The sequence below is a fragment of the Diaphorina citri genome, unplaced genomic scaffold (assembly GCF_000475195.1).
Source record: "Diaphorina citri unplaced genomic scaffold, Diaci psyllid genome assembly version 1.1 scaffold180, whole genome shotgun sequence".
Taxonomy (NCBI): domain Eukaryota; kingdom Metazoa; phylum Arthropoda; class Insecta; order Hemiptera; family Psyllidae; genus Diaphorina; species Diaphorina citri.
Window position 1 is genome coordinate 238,509 of NW_007377617.1, and position 22,679 is coordinate 261,187.

The 22,679-nt window shown below is 37.8% G+C and overlaps 2 protein-coding genes and 1 long non-coding RNA gene across 5 annotated transcripts; all 3 read left to right on the top strand.

Moving 5' to 3' along the window:
* Positions 1 to 159: 159 nt before the first annotated feature.
* On the top strand, positions 160 to 4,142 carry LOC113465303 (zinc finger and BTB domain-containing protein 21-like). The gene is made up of 7 exons (XM_026820858.1): positions 160 to 430; positions 623 to 878; positions 1,104 to 1,377; positions 1,538 to 1,697; positions 2,004 to 2,219; positions 2,817 to 2,981; positions 4,114 to 4,142. The coding sequence occupies exons 1-7, from the start codon at positions 406 to 408 to the stop codon at positions 4,140 to 4,142; spliced, it is 1,125 nt and encodes a 374-aa protein (XP_026676659.1). The 5' UTR covers positions 160 to 405.
* Positions 4,143 to 5,337: 1,195 nt separating this feature from the next.
* LOC103505521 (zinc finger protein 675-like) lies at positions 5,338 to 11,809 on the top strand. Of its 3 annotated transcripts, XM_026820861.1 has the most exons (13): positions 5,338 to 5,539; positions 5,895 to 6,112; positions 6,244 to 6,281; positions 6,867 to 6,986; positions 7,365 to 7,372; positions 7,485 to 7,630; positions 7,791 to 7,956; positions 8,254 to 8,469; positions 8,717 to 8,881; positions 9,172 to 9,258; positions 9,572 to 9,682; positions 10,077 to 10,360; positions 11,437 to 11,809. In XM_026820861.1, the coding sequence occupies exons 2-13, from the start codon at positions 5,900 to 5,902 to the stop codon at positions 11,776 to 11,778; spliced, it is 1,896 nt and encodes a 631-aa protein (XP_026676662.1). In that variant the 5' UTR covers positions 5,338 to 5,539; positions 5,895 to 5,899; the 3' UTR covers positions 11,779 to 11,809. The 3 variants fall into 3 exon arrangements, with proteins under 3 accessions (XP_026676662.1, XP_017297956.1, XP_017297955.1); XM_017442467.2 differs by lacking the exons at positions 5,895 to 6,112; positions 6,244 to 6,281 and adding an exon at positions 6,311 to 6,566 and having other exon boundaries at positions 7,365 to 7,425; positions 7,538 to 7,630; XM_017442466.2 differs by lacking the exons at positions 5,895 to 6,112; positions 6,244 to 6,281 and adding an exon at positions 6,311 to 6,566.
* Positions 11,810 to 21,114: 9,305 nt separating this feature from the next.
* LOC113465911 lies at positions 21,115 to 22,406 on the top strand. The gene is made up of 2 exons (XR_003390491.1): positions 21,115 to 21,281; positions 21,573 to 22,406. It is a non-coding gene; the product is annotated as an uncharacterized LOC113465911 (long non-coding RNA).
* The last annotated feature ends 273 nt before the right edge of the window (positions 22,407 to 22,679 follow it).

Sequence of the window (22,679 nt, forward strand, 5' to 3'; positions counted from 1 at the left end):
ACGATCGTACGAACTTGAGAAACAAAAAGAAAAGCCATTCCATAAAGGGTTGAAAAAAACGCTGTCGTTTAATCACGATTATGTAAACGGTTCTTTTGCCGTCGCCAATTTGTGGTAGGGGAAGGTAGCTCGCTTCTCAACACTACTCAACAGTTCAAATCTCATCTCTAGAGATTAGAGATTTTCTTATCAATGAAAAGCAAAAAGAATAAAAATAAAAGTAGGTACCTACCTAATAAAATGCAAAAATGTATCTCAAAGCTTGTGTTTCCGGTATTCCAGTGAAGTGTAGGTACTGTAAATACCTACATTGTATAATCTATCATGTCAACCATTCCAGGCAAAGTTTTATTCATCCATTGGATCTTTAGAATCTAGAAAACTGGTTGAACACAGAAGATAATCATGGAATCTCAGTTGATAGTAGAAGGTAAGAGTAATGGTTTAAAAAAGGGCAATTATTCAGAAGCCATGACAATGAAAAAGAAAGCTCCTTTTTGTGTTTAACCTGACCCTCTAATAACACTTGTCATTGCTTATTTGTGCTCCTTTTTGTAGCAATTTTCCATTGACATGGCTTCTAACCAGTTACCATTGAACATTATTTTTGATTTATTTTCAGATGTTATGAGAGACGACAGGCAACCATTGTTATCGACACTTAAAATGGAATTGTCCCAAGAAATGCAACCCCAAATGGGTCTTCTTGGAATGAAATGTTTTGTATGTGATTATCAATTACATCAAGAAGTCAGCTTTAATGTGTTCTCAACGGCATTACCCAAGTCTGGAGTTCTATTGAGTTATTCTTTGAATAAAGTTCTGAAAACTAAGTATCAGGCATCTGATACATTAAGAAGCACAGTGCTGTGTAATGTGTGAGTATTACACAAGAACCTACCTCTTGAATTTTATGTGGGCACTTGTGATTTCAATATACAAAATTAGCTAAGCAATATACAAGTTTATGTCCTTAATAGCAAATCTTGGAATGGCTGGCTTTCTCCTGTATCTATTGTTACAGTTCCCTCTATGAAACCTCTGAAAAAGCCCACTTGTAGGTTAATATACAAGCTTATGCCCTTATCTTAATTACATTTCAGATGTTTCAACCTATTTGATGACTTAGAAGTAACGGAAGAGCAATGTAGAAGATTACGCATCACTCTCATATCAGGCTATAGGAAAACCTGTGAGCTGTATGGGCAACTTGTAGAAGACACCACATGTGGTGTAGCATGCCAGACAGATGTGCCTGCTGATGATCTGCTACTCAATGTCAAGGAAGAAGTCATACCAGTAAAACTTAAACAAAAAAGAGTGAAGAGAGCAAAAACCAAAATGAAAAGGAAACTCAGAGAATGTAGATCTAATGAGGTTATTATTTTTCAGACATTTTCTCTTTTCTCAGAACAGACAATTGACTTTTCTCAGTCCTACTCATGCTTGGTGAGGTGGTTAGCTTTTTAACTGATAAATTTTAGGGTAAAACCCAATAATAAATTAATCTGTACTTTTTTTCCTTTCCTTCTTCCAGACATCGAGTGAACTTTCAGAAGAAGAAGACTGTGATGAAGAGAAAGACAATGATAATTTAGAAGCCTTGGTAGATTATTCTAACCCAGTTAAACCTGAGCCTGATATAGCATCAGATGATCCAGCCGACAAACCTACAAGAGTTGAGTGTAAAAACACAAGTAAGTTTTTTTGAGCCTGGGTAGTTGAACAAACCAGAGTGACAAGTCTTAGATGAAAATGTAAAATTAAATAAATGAGCTAAACTTTTTATATTGTTTTCCAATAATTAGTTACCTATTTAAGTATTTATGTATTTTAAAATTCTACCTTGCAGTTGTCATACGTTGTTGTGTTGGTTCACTCAATGATATGTTGTCAATCCACTTTCTTCTCTGTCCCTCATTCCTTCTACATTCCCCTCTATGATTTTTGCCAAGGAGAATGCCACTTTATCCACGAATGATGTGCCTTGTTTTATCCCCCAGAAAAGAAATTGCTTTCCGCTTCGGAATACAAATTTAAGTGTGACCAATGTACTCGTAAATTCCGACGTCCTGGGGAACTAAAGAACCATGTCCTTGTGAACCATTTTGGCAAGAATCCGAACCAATGTACATTCTGTGAGAAGAAGCTCAATAGTCGAAAAGGACTCTACGTTCATTTGAAGCAGGTGCACGATGTTGAGTGTTCCCTGAGAAGAGGTAAGCTTTTTTTAGGTAAATTACTTACTCAAAATCATTATGAAAAGTTTTTTTTTAATACCTTGCTCAACGTCATACAGGGAGAGCAATTACTAAACTAAGTAATTTCACCTATTACATCTAAGTATCCCACCTATTTCATCTATACAGTTCAGGGAACCATTATTAAAACCACTGAATAAGCTCTATGTTCATTTGAAGCAGGTGCACAATGTTGAGTGTTCCCTGAGAAGAGGTAAACTTTTTTTAGATAAATTACTTACTCAAAATTATTATGAAAAGTTTTTTTTTAATACCTTGCTTAACGTCACACAGGGAGAGCAATTACTAAACTAAGTAATTTCACCTATTTCATCTAAGTAACTATTTCACCTATTACATCTAAGTATCCCACCTATTTCATCTATACAGTTCAGGGAACCATTATTAAAACCACTGAATAAGGAAGTACGTTGTAATGTTATCTCTTCTCTATTCCACAGAACTGGTATCCAACATAACTCTAGACGAGGATATCAAGGAAGCAGCACTCCTGGTGGCCAAAACTAAATTGAATAAGGAAGTACGTTGTAATATTATCTCTTCTCTATTCCACAGAACTGGTATCCAACATAACTCTAGACGAGGATATCAAGGAAGCAGCACTCCTGGTGGCCAAAACTATAAAGCCTAAGGAGAGTGAACAGTCTAGTCAAAGTGAGGACGAAGGAATGGAAGAGGGAGGTCGGGACAGTTCAGGCTCCGAATGGACTGAAGAGACTGGTAAGAATTTACGGAAGTTTTTTTCTTTATTTGTTCTCAATGGATCACTGAAGTTAAACAACGTTGCGCGTAATTGGTATCCGGACCATGTGAACAACAACGTTGCGCGTAATTGGTATGCGGACCATGTGAACAATTGCGTGCTGCTCTCTTTTCTCGTCCATATTTAGGGTCGGATATCCGTCACTATAAAACTTATCACAGTTATGAATTTACGGAAGTTTTTTTTTCTTTATTTGTTCTCAATGGATCACTGAAGTTAAACAACGTTGCGCGTAATTGGTATCAAGACCATGTGAACAATTGCGTGCTGCTCTCTTTTCTCGTCCATATTTAGGGTCGGATATCTGTGACTATAAAACTTATCACAGTTATCACTATCAGTTTTACAGTAACGTTAAATCTCTGTCAAAATCGAACAAACTGCAAAATTTCATCGACGGATGTGGACGTTTCATGGTCCCAATAGCCCAAAAAAATAGGTTTCGGCCATTGGGACGTGTGTGTCGTGTGTCTGTCTGTGTGTGTATCTGTCTTGGTTTAGTGGTCATGGCGCTACCAACTAAGCTAACTAGGCTGGCAATCTCAACTTTATGGGGGCCAAGGTACAACGTTTTGAATGAGGAAATTCTGGTACGAAAGTATACCAGGGGGCCAAGGTACGACGTGTTGAATTTGGGGGCCAAGGTACAAAGGGTTCATTGAGGCCAAGGTACAAAGGGGTGACTTTTTCCGGACTTCTGGAAAATTCTACTATAAAAAATTGGGCAATCAAATTGCAATACCAAGAAAACCAAACCTTACAAAATTTGCTACCGATAGGTAGCGGTTTCAGTTAGATAAAGTAATAATAACTTACCTTCCAATCAAAACAAAAAATTTTAAAAAATGTTCGAAACACAGACCAAAACACGACTTTCCTAATTAACTTCTCAACAACAACTGATTTGTTTACAAATCAAATTGCTATGAGCTCGTAGTGAAATTACGCATCAGATACATATTTTTCGGACCCAATAGGTGGCGCCAGTTACCAGAAAAGTCCAGGGGACCAAGGTACAACGGGGGCCAAGGTACGACTAGACACCCTAACTATTTGAAGGATTCCATTTCACCCTCATTTCCTTCGGAGTTTATCTACTCCACGTCCATGACAATTGACAAACAAGTGCTGTAGTTAACAAGCTGGGCCCGTCCCTCCGGGAATTTTTTAGCCCGTAGTTTATTCGATCGTGGTTAAGGAAAATCAGTAGGGTGTCTAGTCGTACCTTGGCCCCCGTTGTACCTTGGTCCCCTGGACTTTTCTGGTAACTGGCGCCACCTATCGGGTCCGAAAAATATGTATCTGATGCGTAATTTCACAACGAGCTCATAGCAATTTGATTTGTAAACAAATCAGTTGTCGTTGAGAAATTAATTAGGAAAGTCGTTTTTTGGTCTGTGTTTCGAACATTTTTTTAAAAACATGCATTATTTGATTATTACAGTCCCTTCTATCAAACCTCTTAAAAGAAAAAGAAACATTTCCTTTCTCACAGGAGCGCGTGAGGGCATGCCTCTGATACATGAGTGTCCAACATGCGGCAAGAAATGGCGCACGAGATCAGAATTGAACAAGCACACGAAGACACACTCTGATCTGAGACCTTTCGTGTGTGAGATTTGTGGTCAGGGATATAGGACGAAGACCCACCTGCTCGTTCATGTGGGAATGCATAATGGAATTCACCCGTTCACATGTCATTTCTGTAACAAGAGTTTCACGCAGAAAACTGGACTGGAGAGACATTTAACTATTCATAATAATGAGAAAAAACACCAGGTGAGTGGGCGTTTTAGTTTTAATAGTAAGATTTTACCATTTTAGTTTTAATAGTAAGATTTTCAGCTCCTTAGTTTAGTGTTTACACGCTGGACAGGATCAGAAATGAAGTAATAAATAAAATCAAAGTAACGGACGTGTCGAAGAAAGGCCAGGAAAGAAGAATGCAGTGGTATGGACATGTTCAAAGAAGAGAGGAAAACTATGTAGGAAAAAGAGTTGAGAAGATGATAGTAGTTGGAAATAGGGGACGGGGCAGACCGAAGAAGAGGTGGAAAAACTGCATAATTAAAGATCTGTGGGAAAAGAACCTAACGGGGGATGAAGTGCACAACAGGGCTGACTGGAAGAGGCTGGCGAAAAACGCCGACCCCACTTGAGTGGGAAAAGGTGTAGAAGAAAAAGAAGTAAGATTTTACCAACCTCAGTGGTGTATTGGTTAGCGCGGTGGACTTCGCATCTGGAGGTTGGTGGTTCAAGTCCAAGTCAATTCATAAAGTTTAGCGTAGTCCATTAATCAGGGAACGAGGTATTCCAGTGAAGTGTAGGGTGTAGGTACTGTAAATACCTGTTAAAATAATTTTCATCTACATCGTATAATTTATCATGTCAACCATTCCAGGCAAAGTGTTAGTGACTCTAAAACCAGAACCAATAATCACCTATTCATCCATTGGATCTCTAGAATCTAGAAAACTGGTTGAACACAGAAGATAATCTCAGTTGATAGTAGAAGGTAAGAGTAATAGTTTAAAAAAGGGCAATTATTCAGAAGCTACAACAATGAAAAAGAAAGCTCCTTTTGGTGTTTAACCTAACCCTCTAATAACACTTGTCATTGCTTATTTGTGCTCCTTTTTGTAGCAATTTTCCATTGACATGGCTTCTAACCAGTTACCATTGAATAACCCTATAATAACACTTGTCATTGCTTATTTGTGCTCCTTTTTGTAGCAATTTTCCATTGACATGACTTCTAAACAGTTACCATTGAACATTATTTTTGATTTATTTTCAGATGTTATGAGAGACGACAGGCAACCATTGTTATCGACACTTAAAATGGAATTGTCCCAAGAAATGCAACCCAGATGTTATGAGAGACGACAGGCAACCATTGTTATCGACACTTAAAATGGAATTGTCCCAAGAAATGCAACCCCAAATGGGTCTTCTTGGAATGAAATGTTTTGTATGTGATTATCAATTACATCAAGAAGTCAGCTTTAATGTGTTCTCAACGGCATTACCCAAGTCTCGAGTTCTATTGAGTTATTCTTTGAATAAAGTTCTGAAAACTAAGTATCAGGCATCTGATACATCGTATGTGATTATCAATTACATCAAGAAGTCAGCTTTAATGTTTTCTCAACGGCATTACCCAAGTCTCGAGTTCTATTGAGTTATTCTTTGAATAAAGTTCTGAAAACTAAGTATCAGGCATCTGATACATTAAGAAGCACAGTGCTGTGTAATGTGTGAGTATTACACAAGAACCTACCTCTAGATGTTATGAGAGACAACAGGCAACCATCATTATCAACACTTAAAATGGAATTGTCCCAAGAAATGCAACCCCAAATGGGTCTCCTTGGAATGAAATGTTTCGTATGTGATTATCAATTACATCAAGAAGTCAGCTTTAATGTGTTCTCAACGGCATTACCCAAGTCTGGAGTTCTATTGAGTTATTCTTTGAATAAAGTTCTGAAAACTAAGTATCAGGCATCAGATACATTAAGAAACACAGTGCTGTGTAATGTGTGAGTATTACACAAGTACCTACCTCTTGAGTTTTATGTAGGCACTTGTGATTTCAATATACAAAATTAGCTAGCTAAGCAATATACAAGTTTATGTCCTTAATAGCAAATCTTGGAATGGCTGGCTTTCTCCTGTATCTATTGTTACAGTTCCCTCTATGAAACCTCTGAAAAAGCCCACTTGTAGGTTAATATTATTAATATATTGTTTGTTACGTTTAACGAGCTATTTAATTACTTGATTTTTAGCTCAATAATATTAATATACAAGCTTATGCCCTTATGTTAATTACATTTCAGATGTTTCAACCTATTTGATGACTTAGAAGTAGCAGAAGAGCAATGTAGAAGATTACGCATCACTCTCATATCAGGCTATAGGAAAACCTGTGAGCTGTATGGGCAACTTGTAGAAGACACATTTTATGTGGGCACTTGTGATTTCAATATACAAAATTAGCTAAGCAATATACAAGTTTATGTCCTTAATAGCAAATCTTGGAATGGCTGGCTTTCTCCTGTATCTATTGTTACAGTTCCCTCTATGAAACCTCTGAAAAAGCCCACTTGTAGGTTAATATACAAGCTTATGCCCTTATGTTAATTACATTTCAGATGTTTCAACCTATTTGATGACTTAGAAGTAGCGGAAGAGCAATGTACTTAATTACATTTCAGATGTTTCAACCTATTTGATGACTTAGAAGTAACGGAAGAGCAATGTAGAAGATTACGCATCACTCTCATATCAGGCTATAGGAAAACCTGTGAGCTGTATGGGCAACTTGTAGAAGACACCACATGTGGTGTAGCATGCCAGACAGATGTGCCTGCTGATGATCTGCTACTCAATGTCAAGGAAGAAGTCATACCAGTAAAACTTAAACAAAAAAGAGTGAAGAGAGCAAAAACCAAAATGCGTAGCATGCCAGACGGATGTGCTTGCTGATGATCTGCTACTCAATGTCAAGGAAGAAGTCATACCAGTAAAACTTAAACAAAAAAGAGTGAAGAGAGCAAAAACCAAAATGAAAAGGAAACTCAGAGAATGTAGATCTAATGAGGTTATTATTTTTCAGACATTTTCTCTTTTCTCAGAACAGACAATTGACTTTTCTCAGTCCTACTCATGCTGGGTGAGGTGGTTAGTTTTTTAACTAACAAATTTTAGAGTAAAACCCAATATTAAATTAATCTGTAATTTTTTTCCTCTCCTTCTTTCAGACATCCAGTGAACTTTCAGAAGAAGAAGAAGAAGACTGTGATGAAGAGAAGGACAATGATAATTTAGAAGCCTTGGTAGATTATTCTAACCCAGTTAAACCTGAGCCTGATATAGCATCAGATGATCCAGCCGACAAACCTACAAGAGTTGAGTGTAAAAACACAAGTAAGTTTCTTTGAGCCTGGGTAGTTAAACAAACCAGAGTGACAAGTCTTAGATGAAAATGTAAAATTAAATAAATGAGGTAAACTTTTTATCTCGTTTTCCAATAATTAGTTACCTATTTATGTATTTTTAAAATTCTACCTTACAGTTGTCATACGTTGTTGTGTTGGTTCACTCAATGATATGTTGTCAATCCACTTTTTCTCTGTCCCTCATTCCTTCTACATTCCCTTCTATGATTTTTGCCAAGAGAATGCCACTTTATCCACGAATGATGTGCCTTGTTTTATCCCCCAGAAAAGAAATTGCTTTCCACTTCGGAATACAAATTTAAGTGTGACCAATGTACTCGTAAATTCCGACGTCCTGGGGAACTAAAGAACCATGTCCTTGTGAACCATTTTGGCAAGAATCCGAACCAATGTACATTCTGTGAGAAGAAGCTCAATAGTCGAAAAGGGCTCTATGTTCATTTGAAGCAGGTGCACAATGTTGAGTGTTCCCTGAGAAGAGGTAAACTTTTTTTAGATAAATTACTTACTCAAAATTATTATGAAAAGTTTTTTTTTAATACCTTGCTTAACGTCACACAGGGAGAGCAATTACTAAACTAAGTAATTTCACCTATTTCATCTAAGTAACTATTTCACCTATTACATCTAAGTATCCCACCTATTTCATCTATACAGTTCAGGGAACCATTATTAAAACCACTGAATAAGGAAGTACGTTGTAATGTTATCTCTTCTCTATTCCACAGAACTGGTATCCAACATAACTCTAGACGAGGATATCAAGGAAGCAGCACTCCTGGTGGCCAAAACTATAAAGCCTAAGGAGAGTGAACAGTCTAGTCAAAGTGAGGACGAAGGAATGGAAGAGGGAGGTCAGGACAGTTCAGGCTCCGAATGGACTGAAGAGACTGGTAAGAATTTACGGAAGTTTTTTTTTCTTTATTTGTTCTCAATGGATCACTGAAGTTAAACAACGTTGCGCGTAATTGGTATCAAGACCATGTGAACAATTGCGTGCTGCTCTCTTTTCTCGTCCATATTTAGGGTCGGATATCTGTGACTATAAAACTTATCACAGTTATCACTATCAGTTTTACAGTAACGTTAAATCTCTGTCAAAATCGAACAAACTGCAAAATTTCATCGACTTTTACCAATTCTCTGGACGTTATTTATTTTCTCCGTTTTACATGCGTTTCAGAATCACGTAAAAAAGAACGCACATCCAACTTCAAAACCCTACGAAAAGAAAAGGAAAACCTCGGATCTCAAAGCAACAATTCATCAAGTAAAGTATCACCTTTTAAATTAATGAGAAAAAAAAATCTTGATTTTTTCTTAAAAATCGAAATGAACTCGCGGGCCGCAGTTTGTGCACACCTGGCCTATGGTATTCTCTACAACTCAAATGTAAGGGGATTTTTTTTTTTTTTTTTTTTTTTTTTTTTTTTTTTCTTTTTCTGGGTTTTTTTTTTTTATTTTTTATTTTTTTAATGTTATTGAGGTTCAGATGGTGGTCTTATCTAGTCATAGACGTCAGTATAAATAGGGAAAGTTAAAATACATTCGGATCTCAATGTCAATATTTACCTTATTTTCAGCTAATGGTGGTGGTGACAAAATAGAAGACGAACAAGAAAGGGAAAAGACTGCAGGAGAAGGAGACCAGAATCCTAAAGATCGAAAGAAAAAAGTACGACGTTCACGAGTAGGTAAGTGCTTGGAAATGTCATAATATGGGGTTTTAAAAGAAACCTCAAAGTAATGGTTTTTGAAAAACTGACTAAAAATCAAAAGAAAAAATGCCTGTTTATGTAGTTCTAGGTTGAAAATTAGCGAGCGCGCCTGCCTTATAATCGCTAGCGATCGCGGCTGACTTCTAATCGGGTCCTTTTTCCACCGGGGCCCGGGGTAAACTTTATACTAAACAGATTAGGTTCGGTCTCGGAACAGCTGGCTTTCTCCTATCCTGTGCTTCTCTCTTCGATTTCAGTACGATATGAGATAGGTGTGTTCTGGAAAGTGGCCAAGACATGCATTATTTGATTATTACAGTCCCTTCTATCAAACCTCTTAAAAGAAAAAGAAACATTTCCTTTCTCACAGGAGCGCGTGAGGGCATGCCTCTGATACATGAGTGTCCAACATGCGGCAAGAAATGGCGCACGAGATCAGAATTGAACAAGCACACGAAGACACACTCTGATCTGAGACCTTTCGTGTGTGAGATTTGTGGTCAGGGATATAGGACGAAGACCCACCTGCTCGTTCATGTGGGAATGCATAATGGAATTCACCCGTTCACATGTCATTTCTGTAACAAGAGTTTCACGCAGAAAACTGGACTGGAGAGACATTTAACTATTCATAATAATGAGAAAAAACACCAGGTGAGTGGGCGTTTTAGTTTTAATAGTAAGATTTTACCATTTTAGTTTTAATAGTAGGATTTTCAGCTCCTTAGTTTAGTGTTTGCATGCTGGACAGGATCAGAAATGAAGTAATAAATAAAATCAAAGTAACGGACGTGTCGAAGAAAGGCCAGGAAAGAAGAATGCAGTGGTATGGACATGTTCAAAGAAGAGAGGAAAACTATGTAGGAAAGAGAGTTGAGAAGATGATAGTAGATGGAACTAGGGGACGGGGCAGACCGAAGGAGAGCTGGAAAACTGCATAATTAAAGACCTACGGGAAAAGAACCTAACGGGGGATGAAGTGCATAACAGGGCTGACTGGAAGAGGCTGGCGAAAAACGCCGACCCCCTTGAGTGGGAAAAGGTGTAGAAGAAGAAGTAAGATTTTACCAACCTCAGTGGTGTATTGGCTAGCGCGGTGGACTTCGCATCTGGAGGTTGGTGGTTCAAGTCCAAGTCAATTCATAAAGTTTAGCGTAGTCCATTAATCAGGGAACGACATGCATATTCAGCTCCTTAGTTTAGTGTTTACACTCCAGGAGAAAAAATTCTTCTCAGTCCTATTCGGGCAGAAGAAGCAACATTTTCTACCCTTCATGGAAGGGCAGCATGAATTTAAATAAATTCATTTCTTCTTCTTATAATCTATTCATTATAATCGGATTGCTGCAAATCATACTACAAGGAAAGATCACAGGCAGAAGGAGAACATCAGGGAGTAAAGGTTCTTCTCAGTCCTATTCGGGCAGTAGAAGCAATATTTTCTACCCTTCATGGAAGGGCAGCATGAATTTAAATAAATACATTTCTTCTTCTTATAATCTATTCATTATAATCGGATTGCTGCAAATCATACTACAAGGAAAGATCACAGGCAGAAGGAGAACATCATGGCGGGGAAATTTGAGGGAGTGGTACGAGTGTTCCAGTGTAGCATTGTTTAGAGCGGCCGGAGACAGAAGCGAAATCAGCAACATGATCGTCAGCGTTCGGAATCGGACACGACACTAGCAGAAGAAGATAATCTATTCCATTCCACTCCTATTTTCCAGTGTCATCTATGCGGCAGATGCTTCAATTCCCCCACAACGTTAACGCAGCACAAGATAGTCCATACCGGTGAACGTAGATTTAAATGTGATATATGCGGTCAAGCGCTCACCACTAAACCCAAACTGAACGACCACATGTTATTACACACGGGCGAAAAACCCCACGAATGCAACGTGTGTGGTGCACGGTTTGCCAAGAAGTGGAACATGCAGGTTCACAAGCAGAAAGTGCACGGACCTGACGTTCGAGGGACGACTGAGTCACAGTTGGGGATGCAAGTGTCTAGCGGTGGAGAGAAGAAGGATAGGGCTGTGACGAAGCAGAAATTTTGGCAGAAGTAAGTTGATAAAGAAGAAATACCTACAATAGCAATTTTAATGTTCCCGAAAAGCACTACTTGTACTTAGTGGAGCAAGAGAAGTTTTTTGTAAAAAAGAAAGTGGTTAATAAATCTATTATTATTAAAGCCTCTGTGGCGTAGTGGTTAAAGGTAGAAATACACTACTGTCACGGCATGGGGAGTCAAAGATGTAGTTGCCAGCCTAGTTAGCTTAGTTGGTAGTGCGTCTGCCTCGTAAGCGCTAGGCCGCGGGTTCGATTCCCGCCCGGGGCGGATTTTAATCCTATTCGAAATATTTGAAAAAATATTTGTAAATAAATCGAATAAACTGAAGAAAATAAAAAAATAGTTGCTTAAAAAAAATGGAAATTATTTGTTTTATTAATTTTATTTGCATAAAAAAATACGACTTATGTCTTCTACACGCTATGATATCGGTGTGGATATTTCGATTCTATCGATTATTCATTTATCGATTAATCGTTCATTTTTAACAAAGCTCGTTTTTCCCTCCCAAATCCCAAATCAAATCATTTTGTCACTGATTCATTCTTCAAGCTTCATTGAAGTTCATTAATGTTCTTTGTTCATTTTGAATCATTGTCGACAGCGATAGTTTTAATTAATTATTTTCGTAAAGATTTTCGTTGTACCTACATAAGTAATTTGTGATAGTCTTGTTGAAAATTTTAATTGAATTACGCTCTTTCTTTCGTCTACAGATTCAAGAGAATAAAAAATATAGGTAAGAATAACAATTAAGTAGGTTCTTTGGTTTACATAGCATTCTACAAACAGATGCTAATGATGCTGTACAGGAAAATTGGAGAACCTAAGCATGACTACGTTGCTTTAATCTGTTGCATTCTCTCTCCAGTCTCCACTAAATAACTGAACAGCCTCCAGGATCAGTTATAACTAGGTACCTAAGTAGTGGAGGGTTCAGTCTTCATCTAAAGCTAAAGGGACTTGGGCTTCTCATGACCACAGGGTAAAGGAGATAATTATGAAGAGTTATGAGGTGGAAATTTCTCTAACCCTAACCTCTTTCTCTCTTCCTCCCTCTTGTACCTTCCTCTTATCTCCTCTTTTTATCTTTGTCTGTCTTGGTAAAATCCCACTTTCACTGAAATGCTGAAATTCAAAAGAAGAAAAAAATCTATACAATGGAAGATACTTGCTTTGGGAGTACCTAATCAAAAAGTAGTTTTAAAGGGTGTATCTAATGCAAAAAAGTCACCAAAAAGAAGAAGAAGAAAATCTGAAAGAAGGTCATTTTATCTTTATAATTTAATATTATCATCATATCAACATATCATAATTAATTACAGAGATGGGAGACACATTCTCTCTTCTCTAAGGTGAATAGAATCAATTATTCTCCATTCTATAAGGTGATGGAAGGAAGTATTCCTCCCTTCTACCTATAAGGTGATAGAAGGCTGATAAGAGGGAATATTTTCCCTTCGATGGGGTGATAAATGGTAGTAATCTCCTTCTTTTGAGTCAAATTTATGAGGTGATTTATCTTTCTGGTTCAATAATTTCAAACTAATTAATGGTTAAATAGTGTATGTGTGGTGTGTGTGTGTGTGTGTGTGTGTGTGTGTGTGTGTGTGTGTATGTATGTGTGTATGTATGTGTGTATATATGTGTGTGATATGACACCCCCAATTCCGGTGTCATCGATACTTCGTGACAACTCAGCTAACTCACCACATGACAGTTCAACTGTTACATGTTTGTCCGGAAATATGACACCTCCAATTCCGGTGTCATCGATACTTCGTGACAACTCAGCTAACTCACCACATGACAGTTCAACTGTTACATGTTTGTCCGGAAATATGACACCTCCAATTCCGGTATCATCGATAGTTCGTGACAACTCAGCTAACTCACCACATAACAGTTCAACTGTTACATGTTTGTCCGGAAATATGACACCTCCAATTCCGGTATCATCGATAGTTCGTGACAACTCAGCTAACTCACCACATAACAGTTCAACTCAACAAAAGGTCAAATCGAGAATGATAAATCAAGACTGAATATTCAAACAAATTACCGGTAGTACAAAGGTATTTTTAACCCATGAATGAATAAACTAACGGGCTAAAATTCCCGGGGGAACGGGCCCCCTGCTTGTTAAACTTGGTCTACCACTGCTCACTCCCCCTTTATCATTCCTCTCTCTCATGCTATTTAATCTCTCCTCTAGCTTCATTACATGTGTCAGGTATAGTAAGACAGTTAGGTTATTGGGTTCAAAATTTTTTACCATTTTTGTTTAAATAAACTAGCCTAAGCTTTATATATGTCATCACTTTTGAGAATCCAAATCAATTCTGACGAGCAATGAAAGTGACCAGGAAACCCATCCATAACTCAAGTCATCCATCTCAAAAAAAAGAAAAAAAAAAAAACAGACTAAAGGAACGGCCCACTACGAAAACCTCTGGACCAATCAGAAGGCGCCTTCTCGCTTACGTACTGTGTTGACAGCAATAACACCCGGGTTATTTTCTGAAGATTTGTAAAGGAGATCCGAAGAATACACGATGATGTAGGTATATCTACAGGATTTCGGTAAACACACTGCTACACGAGTCCATTTTTTTTTTTTTTTTTTTTTTAGATATGACATGATTTTGATCAGGTAGGTACCTACTTTTGTATTTCCCGTGTCTTGTGTTAATACTCGCGTTACAGGTTGTGTAAAAAGTATCGGTGTTCAATGGAGTTATCTATATTATAAGGTTTCACTAAAAAAAAAAAAAAAAAAAAAAAAAAAAAAAAAAATACTTAGGACAGAACTAAACTAGTGGTTCTGTGGACTTTAGACCTCACTCAGATTCTTTTGCCTAAGCTGAGACTTTGCCTAAATTGGTATTTAAATTGGTAAACACCCAAATAAGCATAATTTAATAGGATAAGGAAAGTGGTGTGATGTTCACACCAAATTTTTTAATATTTATTCCTGCAAAACCATACCCTGGCACGTACTAGAAATAGTACATCAGGGTATGATGTACCTTTGACCCCCCACAAAAATACAGATGTGAAAAAAAAGGCAAAGTCCCTATCCAAAAATGTCGTCCTATAAAAATGGTGAGATCAGAAAATTAGGGCCAAGTCTGCATTCCCAGTTTTTCATGTCCGCTGAAAATGCTGGATCTCAATTAGGAACTTCAACCTTCTCTCAATTTCAACTTGGCAATGTTTTCTCTTTATTTTCATGTTAATAGTATTAGGTAGGTATTTATTAATTTGAGAACTTTTTCGATAACTCTAACCGTTTAGTGAAAACCGCCAAAAAGCGGTTAATTCGACCTGCGGGCGGAGCCCAATGCAACTTTTGTCGATTTTCAGATTTTTTTCCTTTACTTACTCATTAAGACCTACCATCGTGCCAAATTTCAAGTTTCTACGGGAAGTGCCTCGTAATTTTGACGAGTGAATCAGTGAATCAGTCCTAAAATAAGCGATTTTCAAGTCGTTCTTTCTACCCTTTCTGCTAATGCTAGAACTTAGGAATTTCGCAGGCATAATAAGTAAGTAAGAGGTTTGAACACCTGCAGTATCTTAAAATAGAAAATAATATACACTGCACCAAGCAATTGGAGCAGCGGTTTTCAACCTTTTCCGCCCGCGTACTGTCCGCCATTACACCATTTTTCTCCCGTACCCCCCGAGAGTGTGTGGCGTACCTCCAGTTGAAAATCGCGGAATTAATGTTATTTGCTGTATAATTTAAAACTTTTTTTCCACAAGACACATACCTACTTACCCTGTGAGTAAAAAAAAAAAGAAAAAAAATCTGGTGTGAACATCACACGACTTTCCTCATCTTATTGAATGATGCTTATTTTGGGTGTTCTTGTTCTTATAGCCAAACTTTGACAATATCTCTAACCGTTTAGTCGGTACATCTGAAAACCGCCAAAAAACGGTAAAAAACCGCCAAAAAGCGGTCAAAATACCGCCAACCGCAGCACTATCTCAACCAAACGTTTTGAAACTTTTGGTTAAGATCGGTGCAACGGTTGGCGGCATTTTACCGCTTTTTGGTGGGTTTCGGTGTAATTTAACAATATATCGGGAACGGTATGAGCTAGAGACTTGAAATTTGGTATGGAGTTTACAAATGTGACAAGTCTCTAGCTCATACCGTTCCCGATATATTGTTAAATTACACCGAAACCCGCCAAAAAGCGGTAAAATGCCGCCAACCGTTGCACCGATCTTAACCAAAAGTTTCATGTCGCATCCTTGTCACATTTGACATCTACATACCAAATTTCAAGTCTAGCTCTGACTGTTCTCGAGATATCTTGTTTACAGACAGACAGACAGATAGACACACAGACAGACAGACACACACACACACACACACACACACACACACACACACACACACACACACACACACACACACACACACACACACACACACACACACACACACACACACACACACACACACACACACACACACACACACACACACACACACACACACACACACACACACACACACACACACACACACACACACACACACACACACACACACACACACACACACACACACACACACACACACACACACACACACACACACACACACACACACACACACACACACACACACACACACACACACACACACACACACACACACACACACACACACACACACACACACACACACACACACACACACACACACACACACGGACCAAAGGCTGAAACTGTGGATTTAGGCTCTAGGGACCTCAAAACGTGTTTTGGCACTAAAAACTGACCATAGAAATTTTGACCCGATTACATTACTTTCCTTCCTATAGGATAAGGAAAGTAAAAACAGCGCGCGCGAACGACATGCCCATAAGCAATGTTAAAGCGCTTAAGAGGAAAAAATAAATAAATAAAACAAGGATAGGGTGTGTAATAGGGCAAAAACGGACGATTTTTAAAAAGTTCCGGCTAGGATTCAGAATTTTTTTCTAATTTTACCAGTAATAAAGTACAGTAGAACCTCCATTATATCAAATAATTGGGATCGAGGGTAGTTGGTATTATCGAAGGTCTGTATAAAAGTTGATATACGTACAATCGCAATTAAGTAGAAATATACATGAGCGTAGCCAGCATCGGGTCTAGGGGGGGGGGGGGGGCGGCCGGGGTTTAAGGGTGGGGCCTTCACAAACAGTCGCGGTTTAAGGGTAGGTACCTACCAAAATTAGGGTCCAAGTAGGTAGATATGTGCCTCATGCTTGTCACGAGTTAATTTTTGACATACCTAATTCTTATAATTATATTTTTCTATATAAATTAGAGTGCCGCAGGCGGAATTTTCGGTCTACAATCTTGAAAAATGCAGCCTCACCAAAAGTAAAATTTTCAGCGCCGCAGGCGATTTTTTAAACTTTTTGTGCAGCCCCTTCAAGGTTGCATACTTTGTAAAATTTTCTAGGGGGGGGGAGCAGCTGCCCCCCCCCCTCTTACGCCCATGCTTCGATATTGTTTTTTTCGTCATTATCATTAGTCTCATTATTTGAACACTTTCGATGATCTCTTACTCTGATAGAGTAGGATTTCCTTGAAAAATAGGGAAAAACCCCGATTTTTGGAGTTGATATAATCGAGGTTCTAATGTTCTGTGTTCTTTTCTAAAGAACCTGGTTCAAAATCGTATAAAAATATTGAGGAGAAAAAAAGATACGTTAACATTTATCTCCAAAAACATGCATTTTCAGAATAAAACTGATTCTTGTTTTTCATTTTTCTTTTTTTACTCACTGGATAAGTAGGTATGCGGTCTTGTGGAATAAGTTCTAAACTTTACAGCAAAGAACATTAATAATGGTTTTACTAAAAAAAAAAAAAAAAAAAAAAAAAAAAATTGCACTATACAAAGATTTTCATGAAATGGCAACTTCCATAAGAAACAAACTGTCCGAAGATGTGACCTATCCTGCTAACATCTATTACGATCCATCCTATTTGGACTTGTTCGTATCAAAACATGTCCCTTATCTGCCTCTTTTTACGCCCATTATGTTAGCAAAGCGAGGCATTCATGTTCGGCAAAGTAATGCTAGCATTGAAACATATTTTGGTATTGTGAAGAGCTACATTATCAAAGGACCACAGCCTGACAAGTGCAGTCGATTCTTCAAAAAGACGAGACTTTATATTGAAGATGAAATAAAGTGTGTTGTACTGAGAATTCCGACTAACAATCAGATGTCAAATATGAAAAAAAGGAAATTGGACACAAAGGAAACTTGGTGTAAAAGACGCAAACTGGCCCACATGAAACACAAGGAATGCCAATTCTTCTCAAATATCACCAAAGGTGAAAATGCTCTCACAGATAATTCACTTATCACACTGGACCCTCTCAGTGATGGATCCCAGTTCCCGGACTTTGGAGACATAACTCCTCGTCAAATAAAAACATCATCCCCTGTGAAAACCTCCGTGGGTTCTGCACATTATGAACTAAATAATAGTGCTTGCAGTAAAGATCCGCAAAGCTGTCTGTCAACAACAATGCCACAACCACCCACAACAACAACAACAACCACCCCGAAAAGGGTCAAAGATATTGTTGACATAGATCTTAAAACTGTATTGGACCCTCTTTTGTCAGTGGTAAGTTCTCCTTTACACAAAACTCCTCGTCAAATAAAAATATCCCATCTGAAAACCTTAGTACATCCTGAAGTACATAATAGTGCTTGCAGTAAATATCCGCAAACTTCCCTTTCAACAACCATCCCTGAAAGGGCCATAGAGATTGTTGACATGGATCATAAAACTGAATTGGACCCTCCCTTGTCAGTGATAAGTTCTATAAATTTATATAAATCATCGAGTATATCTGATTTCGAGAACAGTGATTTCATTTATACCGGAAAATCTAAAAGAAGATGTGACGAACGCAATAGAATACCTCACAATAAGATCGTTAAAGATCTTGAATATTATAAACCTTATCCCGGACATACAAATTACCTTGTTGCCGGGTATAGGGACACAAGGAGAAATGACCTTGTTGCAATGACCTATGAATTATTTGCCAATTTAAGAGATGCTTCATGGCTGGAAACAACAACTGTAGAATACTTTATCCGTATGTGGTGTAATGCTACTGAAGGTGTTACCCTTTATGATTCATATTCTCTAGGTAAATTATTCCTTGACAAGGGTAACATTCCTGCGAGAAACTGCAGTCTATCAGTTGAAGCTGTTAAAGCTCTTACTCAACAGAAACCTCCATTTAGACTAGATAGCACATTCGAACAAAATATGATGGTCATATTTCATCTTAATCAAAATCATTTTGCTTTACTTCACATTGATTTTAAAAGTAGAGAGATCATTTACTTGGATCCATTTCATGTTCAAACAAAGGACTTACGTTGTTTTGCTGAACGTGTTTTACAGAGAGTACTTGCTATTTTTGAATTTCAAATCGAAAATAGAAAGTTAAAGTACAAACTGAATAGGGATCAGTGGAAGGTCAATGAACACTTCACATTTATTCTTCCTCAACAGAAAGTGGACTCCATAAACTGTGGTGTGCTTGTAGTGTACTATGCTTATCAAATACTACATACAGTTTATTCTTTTGATATGAAATTCCCCCCATTTTCTGCGGAAGCTACATCGTCAAGATCCTCCAAGAAGATTGGGAAAGAACTGAGAAAGTTCTTAATAAATTATACACTCGAATCATCACATGACATATCTGATTTTTGCAAGCTATGTGTCCTGAGAATACCAGCAGATGGTTCTAATACCTGGGTTCAGTGTGACCGCTGTAAATCATGGTATCACCAAACGTGCCTTACGTCCAATGATCGCTTGCACTTCAGTTCAGCACAGAACAAAGACGAAAGCTATTTATGTTCCCTTTGTCGGTGAAAGATACATTGGAACACTGAACCTACTATACTATATTCCTCTTATTTTACATATCACTCAATTTGTGAAAAATTCCTTCTACAGGAAAAAATTACTCCCATTGTTCCCGAAGATAGAGTCGATCATATGTGAGTTTATACTCACATATGTGATTTTACTCTTATTATTCCCGACGACAGAGTGAGTATAAACTCACATAATTATGTGATTTTTCTCTTCTTGTTCCCGACTACAGAGTCGATCATATGTGAGTTTATACTCACATATGTGATTTTGCTCTTCTTGTTCCCGACTACAGAGTCGATCATATGTGAGTTTTTACTCACATATGTGATTTTGCTCTTCTGACTTGAACATTATATTGGGAATAAAAGGAGAACGGGCTCTAGTCTTGATTTTAAATCATTACATAAAAGTAAAATCAAAAAATCAAATCAAGAATAATAATAAACTGAATATTAATCAAATTAGGTAGGTACATAGGTACTGATTTTCTCTAATCACTACGGGCTAAAAAATTCCCGGAGGGACGGACCCTGCTTGTTTATTACTATTGTAATAATACAGGAAGGACGGACTAATAGAAAGTAAAAAGGCGCAATCTGGCGGCATTTCAATAGATAAAAGACTAACCCAATTTTCAGCTCCTCATCTTTAGCCATTCAAAATAGAGAGATTTCGCATCGAATCCTGATCCCGAAAACGCAACCCATGTTGGCGCCATTTTGTTTACATCATGTTTTTAGTCCGTCCTTACTTTATTATTACAATAGTAATAAAAAAGGTATAAGGGACGGACTATTGTATTCGCTTCGGTGTCGGTCTGTCTGTCTGTCTGTCAGTCAGTCAGTCTGTCTGTCTGTCTGTCCCCATAGAAGGACTTATCCAAACCTAGTCGACCTATATATCAAATTAAAGGTCTTTTTACCAGGAACACGAAAATGGTGGTGCAAATTTTGTCCAGAAAACCATAAAGCCAAAAAAACTGGTTTTTGGGGGATTTTTTTCACATTTTCTCACACAAATGAGCCCTGATCTTGAAATTTGTCGCGACGCGGTTTTTGGGGGATTTTTGTCACATTTTCTTACACAAATGAGCTCTGATCTTGAAATTTGTCGCGACGACCTATAAACTCAAAGCGAGAAAGTTTTAGATAACACTTCAGCCGATCATTATACTCACATATGTGATTTTACTCTTTTCATTCCCGACGACAGAGTCGATCATATGTGAGTTTATACTCACATATGTGATTTTACTCTCTTCATTCCCGACGACAGAGTCGATCATATGTGAGTTTATACTCACATATGTGATTTTGCTCTTCTTGTACGACAGAGTGGATCATGTGTGAGAAAGAATGGAAGAAAAATAAAAAAAGGCCCAAGTAAGTATGAAAAAGATAGGTAACTACATTAATGAAATTATACGTTATCCAGATGGATATGAGAGCAAGGAGTCATCAACCTTAAATAAAATAACCAATCAGAATGCGAGAATTTCTTGCATTGTTGCAATTAAGGTAAAGGTCTATTTTTATAAACTCTCTCTTTTAAAAAGTAGAGGTAAAATGGTCAAATCCCAAAAGATACAAAGAAAATTGTTTGGAGTTGAGTATACTCCTCTCAAACGTGCGTTCTTTGATGTTACCCCCGTAAAAGATCCTAACATGTTGCTTCCTGCTGGTGGAGAAAATTATTTCCTGTTAGAAAATATTCCACCAGGTGTGGATTACTTAGGCAGCGTTGAAAGAAATTTTAAAAACTTGACCTACAAAGAAGGGGAAATTATTGTACCCTTAAACAAATGGAAACTTATTACAGCTCCTTCAAATCCTAATGTATTAAACGATTGAGGTAGCTTCGATATGTAACCTTTTTACTTTCTATTACTACAGTATAGCGGAGCTATACTAGTAATGAAAGTATTGTTTTTACAAGAGGTTGAATCACTTTGCAATGTGGGAGGAAGCACTGTGCATAGTACCTTCCTCTTTTGAAGATTTTCTACCGTTGCACCTTTGACATGTTTGGCAACGTAGCCTACTTTTTTAGTTTCTATTACCCTTGCGTTTTTATGAATTTTTTATGAAATTACGTCCAGAACAATTTGGAATAGTTAATTTTGTGCTAGGATTTACGGTTTTTGAAATAATTGCAAAAAAAACTTGAAACTCGCGACTTACGCCCTTCTGGTGGCACAATAAGTTGTAGGACAAAATGGAAGTAACCATTTTGTAGGGAATTCAATTTTGAACAAATTCGATTGGAATACTTTTTTGCTACAACCAACGGTTTTTGAGATATTTGCAAGAAGCCAAAAAACGTCGAAAAAAGATACTTACGCCCTTCTAGTTCCGCTAGCCGTAAAGTTTCGACTTGAGACTTTTGACCCCTTATTCAGGAGACCATCCCAGACCTTTTGGGCAAAAAATCAGAAGTATATCATTTTTGTCCGTCAAACCTTAATTTTCGGGCTTCGTTTCCTGGACTAATTGCTCTCATATTCATCTGGATAACTTATAGTAGGTTACATAATCATGATCCGACATCCAGGACCGGAGTTATGGCCTATTCAATTTTTCATATAGAATACTCGTTGTAATCCAATTACTTTTACTCGTTAGATATAACCAAATCAAGCCGAGAACTTACGAATACCTCTCTAGCACGCTCTCTCTCTCCCTCCCCTTAGCCCCCCCCCCCACGCCCGGCGCCATGAGCCTGCTGTCTGTTGGCCTTCCCCTTTCCCTCCCTTTCTTACTTAAACAAACCCAACGGCCGAGCGCCATGAGTCTGCTGTCTGTTGGACTTCCCCTTTCCCTCTCTTTCTAATGTAATCACAATATTTAGTAATCGGTTCTTTTGTAATTGGTTTGTACTTTGTACCTTGTAGACTTGTACTCAACGCGCGACTCGCGACTTCATGATTTATTTGTGGTGAAGCTGAGAGCTTCTTCACAT